This window comes from Phalaenopsis equestris, unplaced genomic scaffold (assembly GCF_001263595.1).
Source record: "Phalaenopsis equestris unplaced genomic scaffold, ASM126359v1 Scaffold201397, whole genome shotgun sequence".
NCBI classification, from domain to species: domain Eukaryota; kingdom Viridiplantae; phylum Streptophyta; class Magnoliopsida; order Asparagales; family Orchidaceae; genus Phalaenopsis; species Phalaenopsis equestris.
The window spans coordinates 1-16,293 of NW_018221165.1; the positions used below are offsets into that span (position 1 = coordinate 1).

The following is a 16,293-nucleotide window of genomic DNA, read 5'->3' on the forward strand; positions in this document are numbered from 1 at the left end:
ACCCAACTAGCATAGCCCCCGGCAACATCTGTCAAACCTGTAAAACCCTACAGAAGGAGAAAACCATGACTATTAGTTTGATTTATACGTTGATAAACTTCAGAGAACATCACACTAGTCTTTATTATACCGCAGATGAAAGCTCGGATGCAGCCATGAGCGACCTCTTCCCGCTCAGGCAACCCTGCAACAAATTAATCAGATAATTGCACCCCAAAAAAAAAAAATCTAAAATGATCAAAAGTAGAAAACATACAATCAATATTTCATCATCCTTTCCAAAAATATTTGAAACTTCATCCAAAAAGTTTTGGTTCTTCGTCATTCCTGTAACAACAACATGAACCAGAGAGAAAAATAATGAATCATGAAATTTAAAAAAATGCAGAACATTAAACAAATAATCATGTTAAATTATTTAGAATATTCTTTGAATTCAAAGATTATATAAGTGTTTAATATAAATAATTAAATGCAAGAGCCTCTAAAAGAATTCAAAGACAGGTGGCTCAGCATAAAAAAGATTCTTCATGATGAAGAAGCCTCCATTAATTCCAAGGAGAGGTTTGTGGGCTTCTATCCTATTTCAAGATTATCTTAAATTAATTTTAGAATTGCTACATGTTGGAACTGGTCTTAAATCAGCAGAGATCTTTAGGGCATGATGTTCACATCAATCATTCAACTCCTGCATGGCTATACCTGGAAGAAAAAGTTGAGTCTATCTTAAGAAGTATTTTCCATGATGATGCTCTAATAAAGTTGATAATTGGATATGAATAAATGAAGGAGAATAAAGAAATAATTGAATCAATCAAAGTTTAAATTATACTTACATCGATACAAATCCAACAGCTTTGAGACTCATCCTCACTAAAAATTTGATCGAGTTAACTTGAGCTATTTTTTTCCTAAGAAATGCTCCACAGAGAATTCTCTAGAGAATAAAATAATTTAGAATGAATATTAACCTTACATTAAGGGTGTTTAGACTAAAGGGTATTTAGAATTGCTCAGGTAAAAGATCATTATTACTTTTAGTGAGACATGGAGGATGGAGAAACTTCATCTTTAAGATTCATGTTTGACTAAAATGTTCATGCTAATGGACTATTTGGTACTCCAATCAAAAGGAGACTAGAGAATCAAGACCCTTATTTTGAATATTGGAGCTAGAGCATCAGACACACGAAGAAATGGAATGATAGATAGTAATCGTGTACTTTAAGATTAGTGTTGTTAGAGATCTACTCAAATCTTAGAGGTATTTTGATTATCTAGTTGATCAGAGGCAAGAGCACAAATACCAAGGGACTTTTGATCCTCTAATTGATTAGAAAGGTGAGGATCACGGCATGTTGTTTTGAAGATAGGAGCTAGACCATCCTGACTAACTAGCAATGGACATTACATAGAAACCTTGTGCTTTGAGATTCTTCTTGTTGGAGATCTGTTAAGTCTTGGTATATATGTCTTTGAGATTGGAGTTTGAAATGATTTTTGGAGTACTAGATTTTAGTTTAGTCTTTGAGAATAGTGTTGTCCTAAAGCTTAATTAAGGAGGCTTCACAAATATTGAGGAGAAAGAGAAGAAATGGCATCTCTTCAAAAAAAATAATTGTATTAATTTTCCAATGTTATGTGGATATCGTGAATCACAAACGAAGGTGTTCATGGCTTAATAGTCAGGATCAAAACAAAATAAATTGCCCAAAACACTATTTTTTGGTTTGTTATAAAGAACCAAAATATTTTCTTCAGAGTAGATCATCACATGAGTTGTCTTTTTTATAAGCTCAACAAAATATTGATTGTTGAAACTAAAACATTTGATCATCTAAATATCATTTGCTTCAGGATATGAATATGCATATCGCTTTAAGCACTATCTTTTGAAAAGTCGTGAGTTTATAGTAAAATGAGTTTATGATTATTTCATGAATCATTAAAAAAAATCTTAAATTTTGGTATCTAATTTGACTTGTAAAAAACTTGTTCAATTTTTAAATCATGGCATAAGATTAAGTTGATTGGAGTTTTAAATGGCCCAAACTTCACAATCCTTGTGAGCCAATATAGACCATAGGTTAATGTAGGTCTAATGTCTAAGGTTCATATGTGAGGGCTAAGGTACATATGAGAGACCAATATATCCCCCACCATCCTTCCATACACACTAACAAAAGCAGCCTAGGTAGTTATAAGGGAAATGGAGAGGACATCTCCAATAGAGGTAGTTTCAGGCACTCCAAAGTCAAGGGACTTGGTCTTTTGTACCTCTCCCTCCAAATTAGAATCTCATTGGCTGCATGTGGACTTACAGACAAAATTCAACACATATGAAATCATCTCTAAACATAAAGCGAGGCAAATTACAAAGGGGTTTAAACAAGAGATAGGATCTGATTAATCATAAATGCTTAGCTCAATGGCAACACTACCAATAATACGTGTACTCCTCACTCAAGCTCTCCATCATCAATGGGTTGTCCCACAGTTAGACATAACCAATGCTTTCCTCTGTGGATCATTAGAGAAAAACAAGTTAAATGAGCCAACCACCTGGTTCCCAATCCAAACCATGCGTCTCCTAACAAAGGCTATCTATGACCTCAAACAAGCCCCAAGACAATGGTATATGACAATATCCAATCATCTCAAGGGTTTCATCTAACTCAGATAGCACACATCATTATGGTATATGACAATATCCAATCATCTCAAGGGTTTCATCTAACTCAGATAGCACACATCATTTCAATCCTACAATAAATGGGAATGCCTAACAGTAAACTGATCAGCACCCTTCAACTCATAAACTGAAACCAACTCACTTTCCCAACAGGACTACTCCAATCCAACACAAAATCACCAATTAGCTAGCTCACTACAATTCATCACAATTATGAGACCTGATACAGCCTCTGTTATCAAATACATATGACAAAAATGCATCAACCAAGGTTATACCACATTCAGCTCATCAAACACCTCCTACGTTATCTCAAGAGCACTCTCAATCATGGATTTACGCTCACACCAGGTGACCTTCCACTCAGATGCTATTTTGATTCTGACTGGGCAGAAGACAATCAAGATTGTTGGTCCACATCTGGCCGCTAATCGTTCCTTGGCACAAGTCTCATATTCTGGACTGTACAGAAACAATAAACATTTGCAAGATCCTTAACAGAAGCATAATACAGAGCTCTTGCAGCCGACACTATAGATGTCATATCGCTCAATTATTCTGTGATAATACTTCAGCAATCGCCATAACACTCGACCATATATTTCACATCTGGACCAAACATGTGAAAATCAATCACCACATTATTCGAGATGATATTGCAGTGGGAGACATCCAGATTAAACAAATAACTTCTCCATATCAAACAATAAACATTTTAACTAAAATCCTACCAGCATCTCAATTCACCAACCTATGTCACAAGCTCACAATCAAGCCCGATGATTGTGAACTTGAGGAGAGGTAGCAACCATAGGTTAGTTATACTGTAATTACCTCTAATGGCGATATCCTCTCCACTTCCCTTAGAACTACCTAGGCGGCTTTGGGACCAATGTCCTGGTTCAAAAACTTTCTCACATGCCCTTATATACTAGCTGGCTTATAGTGAACATCAAATAAGATTTAATTCTTAATTAATTCTACTTTTTTAATGAGAAAATCCTTTCAGTATGTTGTATTCTGCTATTCATCTTCTTCTTGTTTAAGCATATTCTCCTAGCTCTAATTTAGTGAAAGTTCTTAGTTTCAATATACTCGATGGAGTTTAGTACTTTCTGTATAATCTACAGAGTTGGGTGTGGCTCGGATCTATTTTGATTTAGACACTGCCTCTAAGTTTGAGATGTGTTGACCTCATTTTTGGATAAGATATATGCCCCTCTTCTTCTTTCCTTAGAGGCTATCCTAGAAGATTAGTGATTGGTTGAAAACCACCAAATCTTCACTCTCTTAGGTTTTTAAATACACATGACTTCAATGATTAGCCCATATTTTGGTGTTAAGTTGATTATAGCCAAGTTATTAAAACTAAAGGTTGAATGCTCCAATAAAATCTTGGTTATGCTCTTTTAGGTAACCCATTGGGTCTAGAAACCTAACTCCATGGCTTAGGCATCTTTGAATCCTCTGAGACACACATAACAACTCTAGACCACTTTCTTCAATTCAATCTTTGGTTTAGAAAATGAACGAATTAATGCTGAATTTGAACCAGGATTGAATTAATCTTAAAATAAATTAAAAATACAATTAAATCAAAATTAAATTAATGAAATCAAATCAAATCCAATAAAATTCAAATTCATTTTGAACCATGATTGAGTTGATCTTAAAAGCAATTAAAGATAATTAAAAAAACAAAGTCAAATAAAATAAAAATGAACCAAATGAGCTTAAAATTTAGATAAAAAATTTATCTATTAAAATTTATAAGCAAATTATTTCATAAATAAAAAATAAATTAAGATACATCAAAATTTGGATCCTAATTTGAAATAAATATGAATTCACTTAAAAATTTGAATAATTGAATCATCAAAGTAAAACTTAATCCGATTCATATTAAATCTGATAATCAAAAAGCCAAATTAAATTCAAACTTAAATCAAACATTCATATATAAATTCAATTCAAATTAACTTCAATCTCACACTTTAAATCAAACACAAATTAATTTTAAACTCACATTTTAAATCAAATACAAATTAAGTTTAAATCAATATACATTTAAGATTAAATTTAATAAAAAAATCCAATCCTAATTTAAACCAAGTCAAACTCTTAACTCATTATTGAACACCTCTCAACATCATATTCAAATCTAAACCCATGTTCACACCTAAACCTTTGCCACATCATAAACCCAATTTCAAATTTGCAAACTCAACCCATCTAAACTCCACATTCAAACTCCAAACCCAAGCCCCAAACTATGAATCAACTCAAGCTTGCTATACCCAATCTATGTTCAAAGCCAACACCCAAGCCAAACTTTCCATGGCCAAAGTTAACCTAGCCTCAAGCAAACCCAAGCAAGCCTTACCCAACCTAGCCTCAAGCAAACCTAATGGAATGCCCACCTGGCTAGCCTCCAACTCCCTAAACTCACTCAACCAGCCAACAAGCTCAGTTTCCACTCCTTGTAGCCCATCTTTGGAACCAAACCGAGCACTCGACATGGCCAATTCCCATTGGCAGCACAGCATCTTTGATCATCCACATGGCAGCCCTTAATTGGCCTAAAGCTTGAAATGCAAGCTCACGGCCAGCTCAACTTGGCACCTTGACATGCAAGCTCACGGTCAGCTCAACTTGGCATCAATTATTCGTGCTCAGCTATTCTTCGCGCCAAATCCATCCAAACAAAGCCTTACCAGCACCCATAAATACCCCACATTGGCTTTAATTCATGCTTGCTGAAACTATATATACTAGAGCCCAAAACTACTTCCTGTCATCTCCCCTAGGTCCCAGCATTCCCTCTGCTTAACCGCAAGCCATTCCATAGCCTTTTTACCCCTCCAATACAGATACCATTCAATCCATTAAGCAATTGTTCGATTCCCCAATCCAAAGCTTCTATAAGCTTCCATGCATTGTCAAAACCAATTCCTCCATCAATTTTCCATCAATTTGAACCTTCTAATCCACTGTTTGATCAATCTGAGCTGCTACTTGATCGAGATCATAGAAGGAGGAATTTGCAATTGGAGCTAAAGGACAACACGTGAGGATCAAACGACCACTCCATTGCAACCAAATACTTTGTAAAAATTACATGTATCTTTTTGTCATCCCCCAAGATCCTAAACATTTTAATCAAATTAATTCAATGTGAAAATATGATAAATTTAGCATTTTGAAATGCAACTAAAATTGGTTGAGATCAATAATTGAAATTTGGTGAATTAAGGGCTTACATAATTTATCCTTAATGTTCATAATCAATAAATTAAACTTTCAAATTTTCAGAAAATTGTAAAAATAATTTTAAAATGTTTAATGAAAGTAATAACAGTAAGATATTAATAAAATTCATGATTGTAAAAGTAAGGTATATATGCATGTTCTTTGAATTACATAAATGTCTTCTTTACTTTTAATCTTAATAAATTGAATAATTAAAATTCACAATCACTCCAGAACTGAGTTAATTAACTTCATAATAGAAATGAAAGTATGAAACAATAATTTGAACTTCATGTTGAAATAAATTGATAAATAAGTAATCTCATAATTGCAAATATACTCATATAACTTCAAATTTTCATAAATCAATTATTGGAACTCCAAATTATACCAATTTTTCACCATTAATTATCTCAACAAATAAAACAAAGAAATCTTAAAATCAAATAATTTTGATTAAAAATAAAATTAAAATAAATTAAATAATAAACAATACCAATAATTCATAGCAAATTCAATTGAACCTAAAATGACTTGAGAATTTCAGAGCTTGTTTAAAATTATATTTTAAACATCTCTACAAAATTTCAAAATAATTAGAGCATTTGACTTTATGATAAATTTCTAATTGAAAAATACATTTAAAATTTAAATAATTATAAAAAAATAAATTAAAATTCAAAAATTCATCAAACTTTCACAAAATAGGATTAATGAATATGTAAATTCTAAAAATAATTTTAGAAGATTTTGAGAACGTTTAATCCATAATATACAAATTACTTTAAAAATTTTAAATTAGATAATTTTTAATGACAAAAATGTATAAAATAGTTAAAATTCTGTGAATTTCATATTTATTGTTTTATAATGTCCTTAACTACTTTTATAAGTGGTTTATGCCATTTTATAAAATTTTTATATTAATTAAATACATAAATATGTTTTATAAGAATATAAGTTATCTTAATGAATATTACAGTAAATTTCAATAAAAATTATAAAAGCTCATGTAAAACTCAAAAATCAATGAGAACATTAAAAACCCAAATAAATATTACTTCGGATAAAACCTGAACATAAACATAAAAAAAAAAAATTAATAAAAATTTCATGTTTTGAGTATCTACTCTTACCTCTGCACACAGTGAATGTTGTGTTAGGTCACTAACCCTAGTTTTAATACTAGGCAGATGTGAGATCGAACAGATGTGTTTTGTGTTTGGTTTGTTATAATTATTGTGTTTACTCGCTAGATGTATTAGTTAGAACGAGTTTTCTTCGTTAAACAGAATGTTAATTTGAATAATTAGTATTTTTTCATGCACTATGTTGTGTAATTTTCTTTACATAATATAATTTACCATGTTTGTTTTGCAGATGCTATAGTAAGCCTAAGGTGTGCTAACTTTGTTTTGCAGAGCGTAGTAGTAAATTTAGACAATTGTAATAAAAGTATGTTTATTTTTTCTATTGAGTCTATTTTAGAATTAGGATGTCTGTCTTAGTTGGTCAACTATAAATATCTAGACAATCTAAAAGATAAACAACAAAAGATGAACAATAAGGATGAACCTCAAAATATCAAAGCATGAATAAGGATGTTTAGATGGCCTATCTAAGGTGGTCCAGGAACTGAACTTGAATGTAGATCACTTACCTAAAGTATATCCTCATCCGATCAAGTGGGAGGAACCAGAAGTTGGGTGGATTAAGGTCAATATGGATGGGAGCTTTGGGGAAGACAATGTTGGGCTGGGAGGTGTTTTCATAAACCATAAAGGGGAATGTTTGGCCTTTTTCTCATCTCCTGTTTTTGCCAATTTTGTTGTTCATGCTGAAGCCCTTGCTTTGTTAGAGGCCGTTAAAATTGCCGGTTGCTTGGTTTGGAATAACCTAATTTTTGAAATGGCTCTTGTGCTTTGGAAGTATGCCAGAGGGGTGTTGATATTCCTTTTGTTCCTCAGGTATACTTTCTACTCTACTAACAAGACTATTGAGGGGAAGTCTATCAAATGGCTGCATATCTATAGGGAGGGGAACAAACCTGTTGACTGACATGCAAAGCTTGGATCTAGATCTAGTACTATTTGGGTAGATAGAGTTCCTTGTGGTTACTTTTCTTTTTACTATAGGGGGGTAATCTATCTCTGCCTTATATTAGAGCCACATAGTTTTGTAACCTTTTGTTTTGTTTAATGAAGGTCTTTTCTTGATAAAAAACGTTCTTCGTTGCTTCGTCCTCTTCAAGTTGGGGTATCAGGACAATTCGGATTAGGGACACCTCCAAGAGAAAGAATGAGACAGACTATTCCCAGATTGAGAGAGCTGAAATCGATGGATAGCTTCTGTTAGTTTCCTAGTATACAGATTCAAAGACTGTTAACAGGGTTTTATTTCTTGGTTGTTCGACTAAATGATGGCGGAGTTGTGGGTTTCCTCTGATACAGGAAATTGAGCGGGAGGCGGCAATTGTCGCTTGAACTGTCAGAATGAAACCAAAAGTTGAGGTACGAGTAAAGATAATTCTTGCTCAGAAAGTTGTGGCGTGGCGACTGAAGAAAGGTGGAAACTCGCGTCGATGGAGTTGATACTGTAGGTTCAAAATTTCTTTTTTAATCTCTGTGAATACGATGATGATCTAGAGAATCTCCACTAGTGAACTAACTATTATAGAAAGGAGACCCTCGGTATTTACATAACACATCAATTGGGTGCAGCTCCTTCGGGTGTGGGTCGGCAAGACTCTAGAGAGACATTTGTCACTCAGAAGAGAGCAAACTTGAGAAAGAAACTTCTGAAAGGGCGATAACACGATCTGTTTCCCCTCACCATGATGCTACATTGATTGGATTGTCAACTCGGAATGAGGCTAGTTTGTCTGCTTCTACCACTCGGATCAAGTCAGAGACTGATCAGAAGACAGCGGCTGAGTAGGAGGTGCATCATTGGTAAACGAAGAAGCTTGTTTCTAAGTAGATTCCTCCACCTCCTCCCTCCTATCGAAAGAAGAGGAAGAGTTCCCTCTCAAAACAAGGGGGCGCAAAAATGGAACAGCTCTGACAGTCGGTACTCTGTAATCGACAGGGAGGTGGATTGGTATGATGGTTCGCCGTCGGCTGAAGTCTACCAATTTGCATTTGTGGAAGTTATATGGTCCCAAGCCTTTGCTAAGTCTCTCCGGGAGCTTGAATGTCCCAAGCTCTACAAGAAACCAGACCACTACCATCTCAAGGCATGGGAGACTGCCCACCTCCAGTCGATGGTGCTCGACCAAGCAGATATGAAGTGGGTTGCCGCTTCAGAAAGAGTTAAGACCTCGGCTATGCTAGTCAATAAATCGGAGAAGCGAGTGGTGATAGTCGAATGGAAGCTGGAAGTGGCGGAAGAGATTGCTACTCTGTCTGAACTTTTGTCAGTAGCCCAACAAGAAAATAAAGAGCTAAAGGCAAATTGGAGACCATGAAGACCGAAGAAGAGATTTTTGAGATGCTCCCCTCCCATATATGATAGTAGAAGATTTTGAGCATGTAGCTTCGAGTCAACAATGTCACAACGATCAATTGGTTCATTCGGTTGGATCTTGTTGATCATAAGTTTATAGACTTAGATGAATTTGATGCGTTGTACACGAGTTCAAAGTGATCTTCAAGATCTGACTCAGACGTTGGAGGTGATGGGAGATCTTCTACTCTGAACTCCAGTCGGCCTCCTGAAACTTAGAAAAAATTTTCTAGCAAAACTTTGAAAAGATATATTTTTTGTAAAATCTTCTATATAGAAGCTTGTACGTTTTGACATTTAAAAATGAATGAAGTTTTCAATCGTTTTTTGTTTACATTTGTTTTTTTTTTGTTTATTACTTTATCGCACTATTTTCTTGCGATAATTGCTTGTTGATGAATTTTGATATCGGTTGATCACTCGGATCTTTGGAAAGATCATCAGTCATTTTTTTTATGTCACAAGCCGACACGAGTTTTACACTGCCTGCCTCAGTCTTGCCACACCTTTCGCAAGGACTTGGGCAGATTGTGTCACTACCTTCGCGAGGTAAGACTCATTGCTGAGGTGATTTGCGTCATACCTTTCGTGAAGCTTGTCACTATTAGTCTGGGAACCACCTTCAAAGTTTTATTCACATTGAGCTTTGAGACATGGGTTTTTTAATGCTTAGCATTGAGGGACAAATTTTGTGTTATGATATTGATCGGATGTATTTTATAGTCTTGGCACTTGGCTCACATCTTACACTTTTTCATGTCTCGGTTGCTTGATCGGATTGTCGCCTCGATCGGGCCGCTCCTTTTGTCGGGTATTAGGTGGATCTTGTCGCTGTCTTCGTAGGGATAACCCTCCAGATTCGTTGTTGGGATAATTTTAGTCATAACCTTCACAGAGCTTGTTGCTACTGGGAAGGGAACCACATTCAGAGCTTTATCCAGTCCAAGCTTGGAGATCAAGGTTCACAATGCAAAAGCATTGTGGAATATTCTGTCGACCAAACATCTTGGGTGTTACCGATGGCGTTGCTACTTTGGTTTGAGTTCCCCGAATGTAAACCAGACCAGATAAACAATTAACAAGATTCATGTATCATGGCACAAAAGACAAACTTTGAAATGATATACCTTTCATTCGCCGAGCTAGGTGTCAACCACCCGGAGTCGACCGAGCATTCTGCAGGTATTATCGGTCGGCTCTCTCTAAGAATGTTTAGACCATTTGGAGCTGACTGTCCATTTTGTGGCTCTCACCTCTAGCCAAAGCCTCTCGAAAGGTGGTAGAAACGAGTTTTTCAGCTACTGGATCAATTGTTGCGAAATTTTATTAGCGATCTCTCTGTTATGAGTGTCTTTGTGAAGTATTTCTCCTCATTGGTGTCACTTTCCTTCTTGTTAGTAGAATGCTCCATATTCACCGTACATTTTAGAATGTTAAATCTAATTTTTTCCTATGAGGCATGCCCAAGGAATGGAGTGGTGGGAACCGTGAGGGAGAGATACGGAGAGAGAGTAGGAGAGAGTGCACACTGATTAGCCCATCGGGCAAACAAGAGTATTCTTAGGCTCTATGACCCATTTTATATATTGAAAGTGGATCTTACAAGAGAAAGAGGAGAGAGACTCCCAACAGAAAAGAGGTCTAGAGAGAAGAGCCTAAAAGCCCCTTAATACATGATATTATTCCACTATTTATAGGAGATAGAGGAATAAAATGTAAAATTACATATTTTACCCCTACTTTCAAAGGGTTGTACAGGATTTTATGGTCTTTTTTGCATGTCTGGACCTTTGGATCTACAAGCCCTTGAGTCGACCGACTGAGCTGGTTTAGGTTGGTTTTTTGTTAAGGCACCGCTCGGCTTTCGTTTTAGAAAGACAGTCGGTTCTCGAGTGGGATAACCGATTGGTTTTCGGGCGGCTAGTCAACTTTCGAGCAGTCAGTCAGCTTGCTTGATTATCGTTGTTTGGCAATCTTTGGTGAACTTTTGGGAGACCGTTAAGAGAGTTTTGCATTGATACTTGTTAGATTGTTGAAGATATTCGACCCTTGTTCGGTTGTTGGCGTGGATGTCTACCCCTTATAGGCCTGGGTGGCCCTTTAGTCGTCCAACTGACCTTCGGTCTATTGTGTTGGCTATCAATTGGTCGGATTGGCAATGAGTTGCCTAGACTTGGTATCAGTCGCCTGGGAGGCCTTCGGTTGGTCGGATTCGTGAGACCTTGTAATTTTTTGTCAAAGGGGATCCACATCAACTATATTTTAATATGAACTGTTTGAATGTTTTGAGATTCGTATTGACACATTTTTTTTATACAATTAACTTTTTAGAAGTGAAATACACATTTTCATGTATAAATTTATAACATAAAATGCTCTAAATGTAAACATTAAATTTTAGGTGTTAGGTATGTAAAAACAAAAGAATTTTATTATATTATGTATAAATCCCTCAAAATAATTGATATTTTTTTTTGTTTTTCCTAAAAATTTTATTAATGCAAGCTTATCTGTGATATGATGATTAAGGTTTTAGTTTTTGTTTTGATGTCGTGAGTTCGAATGGTGCATATTGCTCTTTGAGGTCAAACTCCACCCCCCTTGTGTTGGCTATTAGTTTCCTAGACTTGGTATCAGTCACCTGGGTGGCCTTCGATTAGTCGAATTCATGAGACCTTGTAGCTTTTTTTGTCAAAGGGGGTCTACATCAAGTATATTTTGATATGGACCGTTTGATTCTTTCGAAATTCGTATTGACACATTTTTGGTGTACAATTAACTTTTTAGAAGTGAAATACACATTTTCATGTATAAGTTTATAACATAAAATGCTCTAAATGTAAATATTAAATTTTTAGTGTTAGGTATGTAAATACAAAAGAATTGTATGATATTATTAATGCACACTTATCTGTGATATAGTGATAAAGATTTTAGTTTCTCGCTTCGAGTTTATGAGTTTGAATCGTGCATGTTGCTCTTTGAGTTCAAACATAAAAAAGGCTGATTTTATTTGAACGAACAAGGTAACCAGCATGCATAAGTAAACAAAAATACCTGATCCAACTGTTAACATAAAAGGAATGTTCGTTGCCCCCACCACATGACCCGCTTTGAATTCATCAACCGTTCTGGATAAGGTGAAAGTTTCACAAACTCCATTTTTAATAATAAGGATAAGGATAAGAATAAATAAATAGAAAAAAGAATAAGACAACAAATTTGGTCTGAAATACCTGACATCCAGATAACGATGTCCCGCCTGCAGGAGCTCATAGGCTACACGAACCGGCACCGACGCCGGAACCACCGTCCCCTGTTCCTCGTCGGTGAACATCGACCTGATGCCATCGGCTAAATTTCTCAACAGAAATGACACAATGATGCGTTGGAATGCTCCAAATTTAACTGAAAGGGAATATAAGAACCCTAGTAACGTGAATGAAGACATGTAAAACCCATTACCAGACGAAACTCCGGCGGCGGTTCTGTAACCGACGAACGATTCGCCGATGTGAGAACTGATTCGATGAGGAGAGCCTCGCCGGCGGCGAGAGATGAAACCTGCAAGAGAGGTAATGAAACAAAGGGATATGGTATAGGTGAAGAAGAGGAGGGTAGAGCGGAGGGTGAAAAATAGACCTCTTGACACTTGGTGTTGGGCTGGTAATGGGGAAAGAGAAGATAGTCAAGACGGCCATGAAGGCACTCGAGTGTTTTTTGTGCTGCTTATTATTCCAGTTTCTCGACGGTCTAAGAAGAAAAATGTTCAAGTTTTGGGAAATGAGTAAGATGAAGGCTCACTGATGAGGTCAAGCGTTTTTTCTCGTCGGTTGTTATTTCGCTTTAGACGAACGCCGGGTGCGCCGGGTGCGCCGGTTTTCCATAAGGAGTCCACCGAGGTTAATTTAAGGGGTTATTGAAATTGAATTGAAAGTTGTTGGGGATTGTAGGAGGGGAAAGAGATTTTTTAGCCCTTATTGTGTTTTTTATTAGAGTTAATGTCACAATAACTCCTCAATAATGTCTCAATAACCCTCTCAAATGACTTATGCGGTTCCACTCCAATAATCAATGTTGTTCGTCATATCACTGAAGTCTGCACGTTAAGTCTGCACGTACTTCGTATAAAAAAATTTCTTGGGTGCATCGGAAAACTGATAAAGGGGTTCGGTCATTTGATTTCCAATTTTCTTTAAAAAAACATATCTTCTAAAATTTCATTACAAAGCTTTTGTAGATATTTATATATAAAGTATTTGAAACATTGCTTTTTGCAAAATAAGCACACGCGTGTAATTTTGAAAAATCAAATTAATGTATGTATGTGTATCACATTAAAACCACTGAGAATGTAATAAAAGTGGGTTGAAATGTTATCATAAATTTTGATATTTGAGTGAAAATTTAAAAAATGAATGAATGAATGAATATGCTTAATTTGTCAATAGCAATGTTTATGGTGATCTGTATGCAATTGTTAAATCATTTTTAAGATATAGGAGTAGGTTGCTTGTGAGTTCATACAACCCAAAAAAGACCAAATTTTTAATAGAAATGTGTATAGGAAGGTGATGAAAGGACCTTTGCTTTTCTCATAGCGAGAGATAGAGATAAAGAGAGAGGGAGAGTAAAATCCTTTTGGAGGTCATCTCCCATAAAAATAGTCTCTTAAGAGCCCCTCTAACCTCCTTTTAAATATGAGAGAAAACAAATATATAATTAGATTTCGTATGGTATAGCACCTATTTATATTGTCTTGGTGAAAAAATTAAAATATGGATGTCATACGGCGTCATAAGAGGATTGTCATTTGTCCTTATCTGTAATGATATTCTTTCTTGGTGATTCAGGTTGATTCAATCACTTCGACGGGTGGGTTCAGCTTGAACGCATCAACAGGTGGGCTCAACTTGACCGCATCAACAGGTGGGCTCAGCTCGACTGCTTGGGCAGATGGGCTCAGTTCGACCGCTTCGATGAGTAGGCTCAGTTCGACCGCTTAGGTAGGTGAGCTCAATTTGTCCACTTCGACGGGTGAGCTCAACTCAAGAATAACTTAATCTTTGGGCTTGGGCCTCTGATGCTCATAAGGCTCTATGAAATATCCCTAAAAAAATCTTATTAGGGCATATAGTTGTATTCAAGTATGCATTTTGTTCCTAGATTCTCTTATCATTTTGACAAGGGACTGTGATCCCAGTGATATATAGTTGCGTAAAATTTATAAAGTTGGCTACGCTTTACAACAGTGCCAAAAATTTGATGTATTTTATGAATAATAACGTTAAGTACTTAATGTTGAGATTCTACGCAAGTATAAGTATCATTATCAATTAATATAAGACTTTCTATTTAAGTCCCAAATATCGATCCCACGATGAATGTTTAAATTTAAGATGATAAATTAACTAAAAAATTCACAAAAATAAAATGAAATTACTGTCTCTAATTTTAAATGTTATAAATATTATCAAAACTAAATTATTAACAACTAGCAAAATTTAAATACAAAATTTAAAATAGTAACTACTAAACTATGTTTATGTGATGAAGTTTTCTAATATGAAAAAACATATTTCCCACTATAATAAGTTTTTCATGAAATGAGATGAGATAAATGGTCTAAATTTGTATTGTGTCAAATAGGAGCAATTTTAATTCTCTACCCTGATTCAGTGTTATGGAAAATCATTGACTGATCTTAGGTTTAGTCCCTAAATCTGTGTGTTCTGTGGCTAGGATAGGAGGATACTGGTTCCCACTCCATAGCTCCCACTTCCCTTCACCTAAAGGCTAACTCTCGCTTTAGTCTTTAAACACTAAGATCGAATTGGGGATTGTAGTCTGTCACCCTAGAAATCTTCAATTCTACACCTAACAATGTATATTTTATTATTTATTTGCACTTAATTCTATGAACAAAGTCCTCTTTCATGGACTTAAATGTGATTCTCACTCTGTTATAAAACTCAGACTCTATTTCCCGGATCATATGTTTCACAATATATTTTAACAATTTAATTGGCCAAATCGAAAAGTAAATTAAGAGCAGAGTTGAAAAACCATCACAATTTATTTTATATTTTAACATTGACACATCAAAATTATCTCTTCATTTCACCATATCTCAGAGCAGGGAGAAAGACTACTCATACTTGATGAGAAAGATACGACAAAACACAAATTTCATATATAAAAAAAATTTCATACAATAACAAACAATAAACAAACAACACTTATCTCTGAAACTCTTTCTCAAAGCAAATCCTTTGTAGTCTCTCTTAAGAAATGTAGGAAGAAGAAATCTCTCACTTCTCTCCCTCTCCAACACTACTTAGAGAGTAATTCACACTTAAACTCACCACAAAAACTCAAAACTACAATGAAAATAAATGACTAATGGTGTGGAATAACGTGGAATGATGTAAAGTGGCAAGGAGGAGTCGGAGAGATGCGAAGGGGGGTGTCTTTTAAGATCAATTTCGGCTCTAAATAGAGTCTAGGGTCTATTCCCCAATAGGTGCATCCAAAAACTCTTCAAAAAGCATCCAAATTCGTCGAATCTTCTAGAAACAGGGTCTGCACCCTTGGCGTCGTCGATGCCCTTTATGACGCCATAGGCGCCCATTATGACGTCGTCGATGCCAATGGTCATCTAATTAAATATGTGTTCTCTGTCAAACGACGCCGTCAGCATGCAGTCTGGCGCCATCTGAGCTGAACAATTTTTCAAAATCTTTATTTTAACTCCAAAATGCAGGTTTCCATCATTTTTGCTCTAAGTCCTAAAAATTACCATTCATACCATTTAATTTCAGTGAATTTTTTTACCTACGTACCAATAT

General features: G+C 35.4%; 1 protein-coding gene across 1 annotated transcript; it reads right to left on the reverse strand.

Annotated features, from left to right (window-relative positions):
- Positions 1-124: 124 nt before the first annotated feature.
- On the reverse strand, positions 125-13,645 carry LOC110036001 (thiosulfate sulfurtransferase 16, chloroplastic-like). The gene is made up of 6 exons (XM_020740344.1): positions 13,088-13,645; positions 12,911-13,009; positions 12,682-12,786; positions 12,503-12,576; positions 257-327; positions 125-184 (listed from the first exon to the last, which is right to left on the reverse strand). The coding sequence occupies exons 1-6, from the start codon at positions 13,144-13,146 to the stop codon at positions 125-127; spliced, it is 468 nt and encodes a 155-aa protein (XP_020596003.1). The 5' UTR covers positions 13,147-13,645.
- Between the last annotated feature and the right edge of the window lie 2,648 nt (positions 13,646-16,293).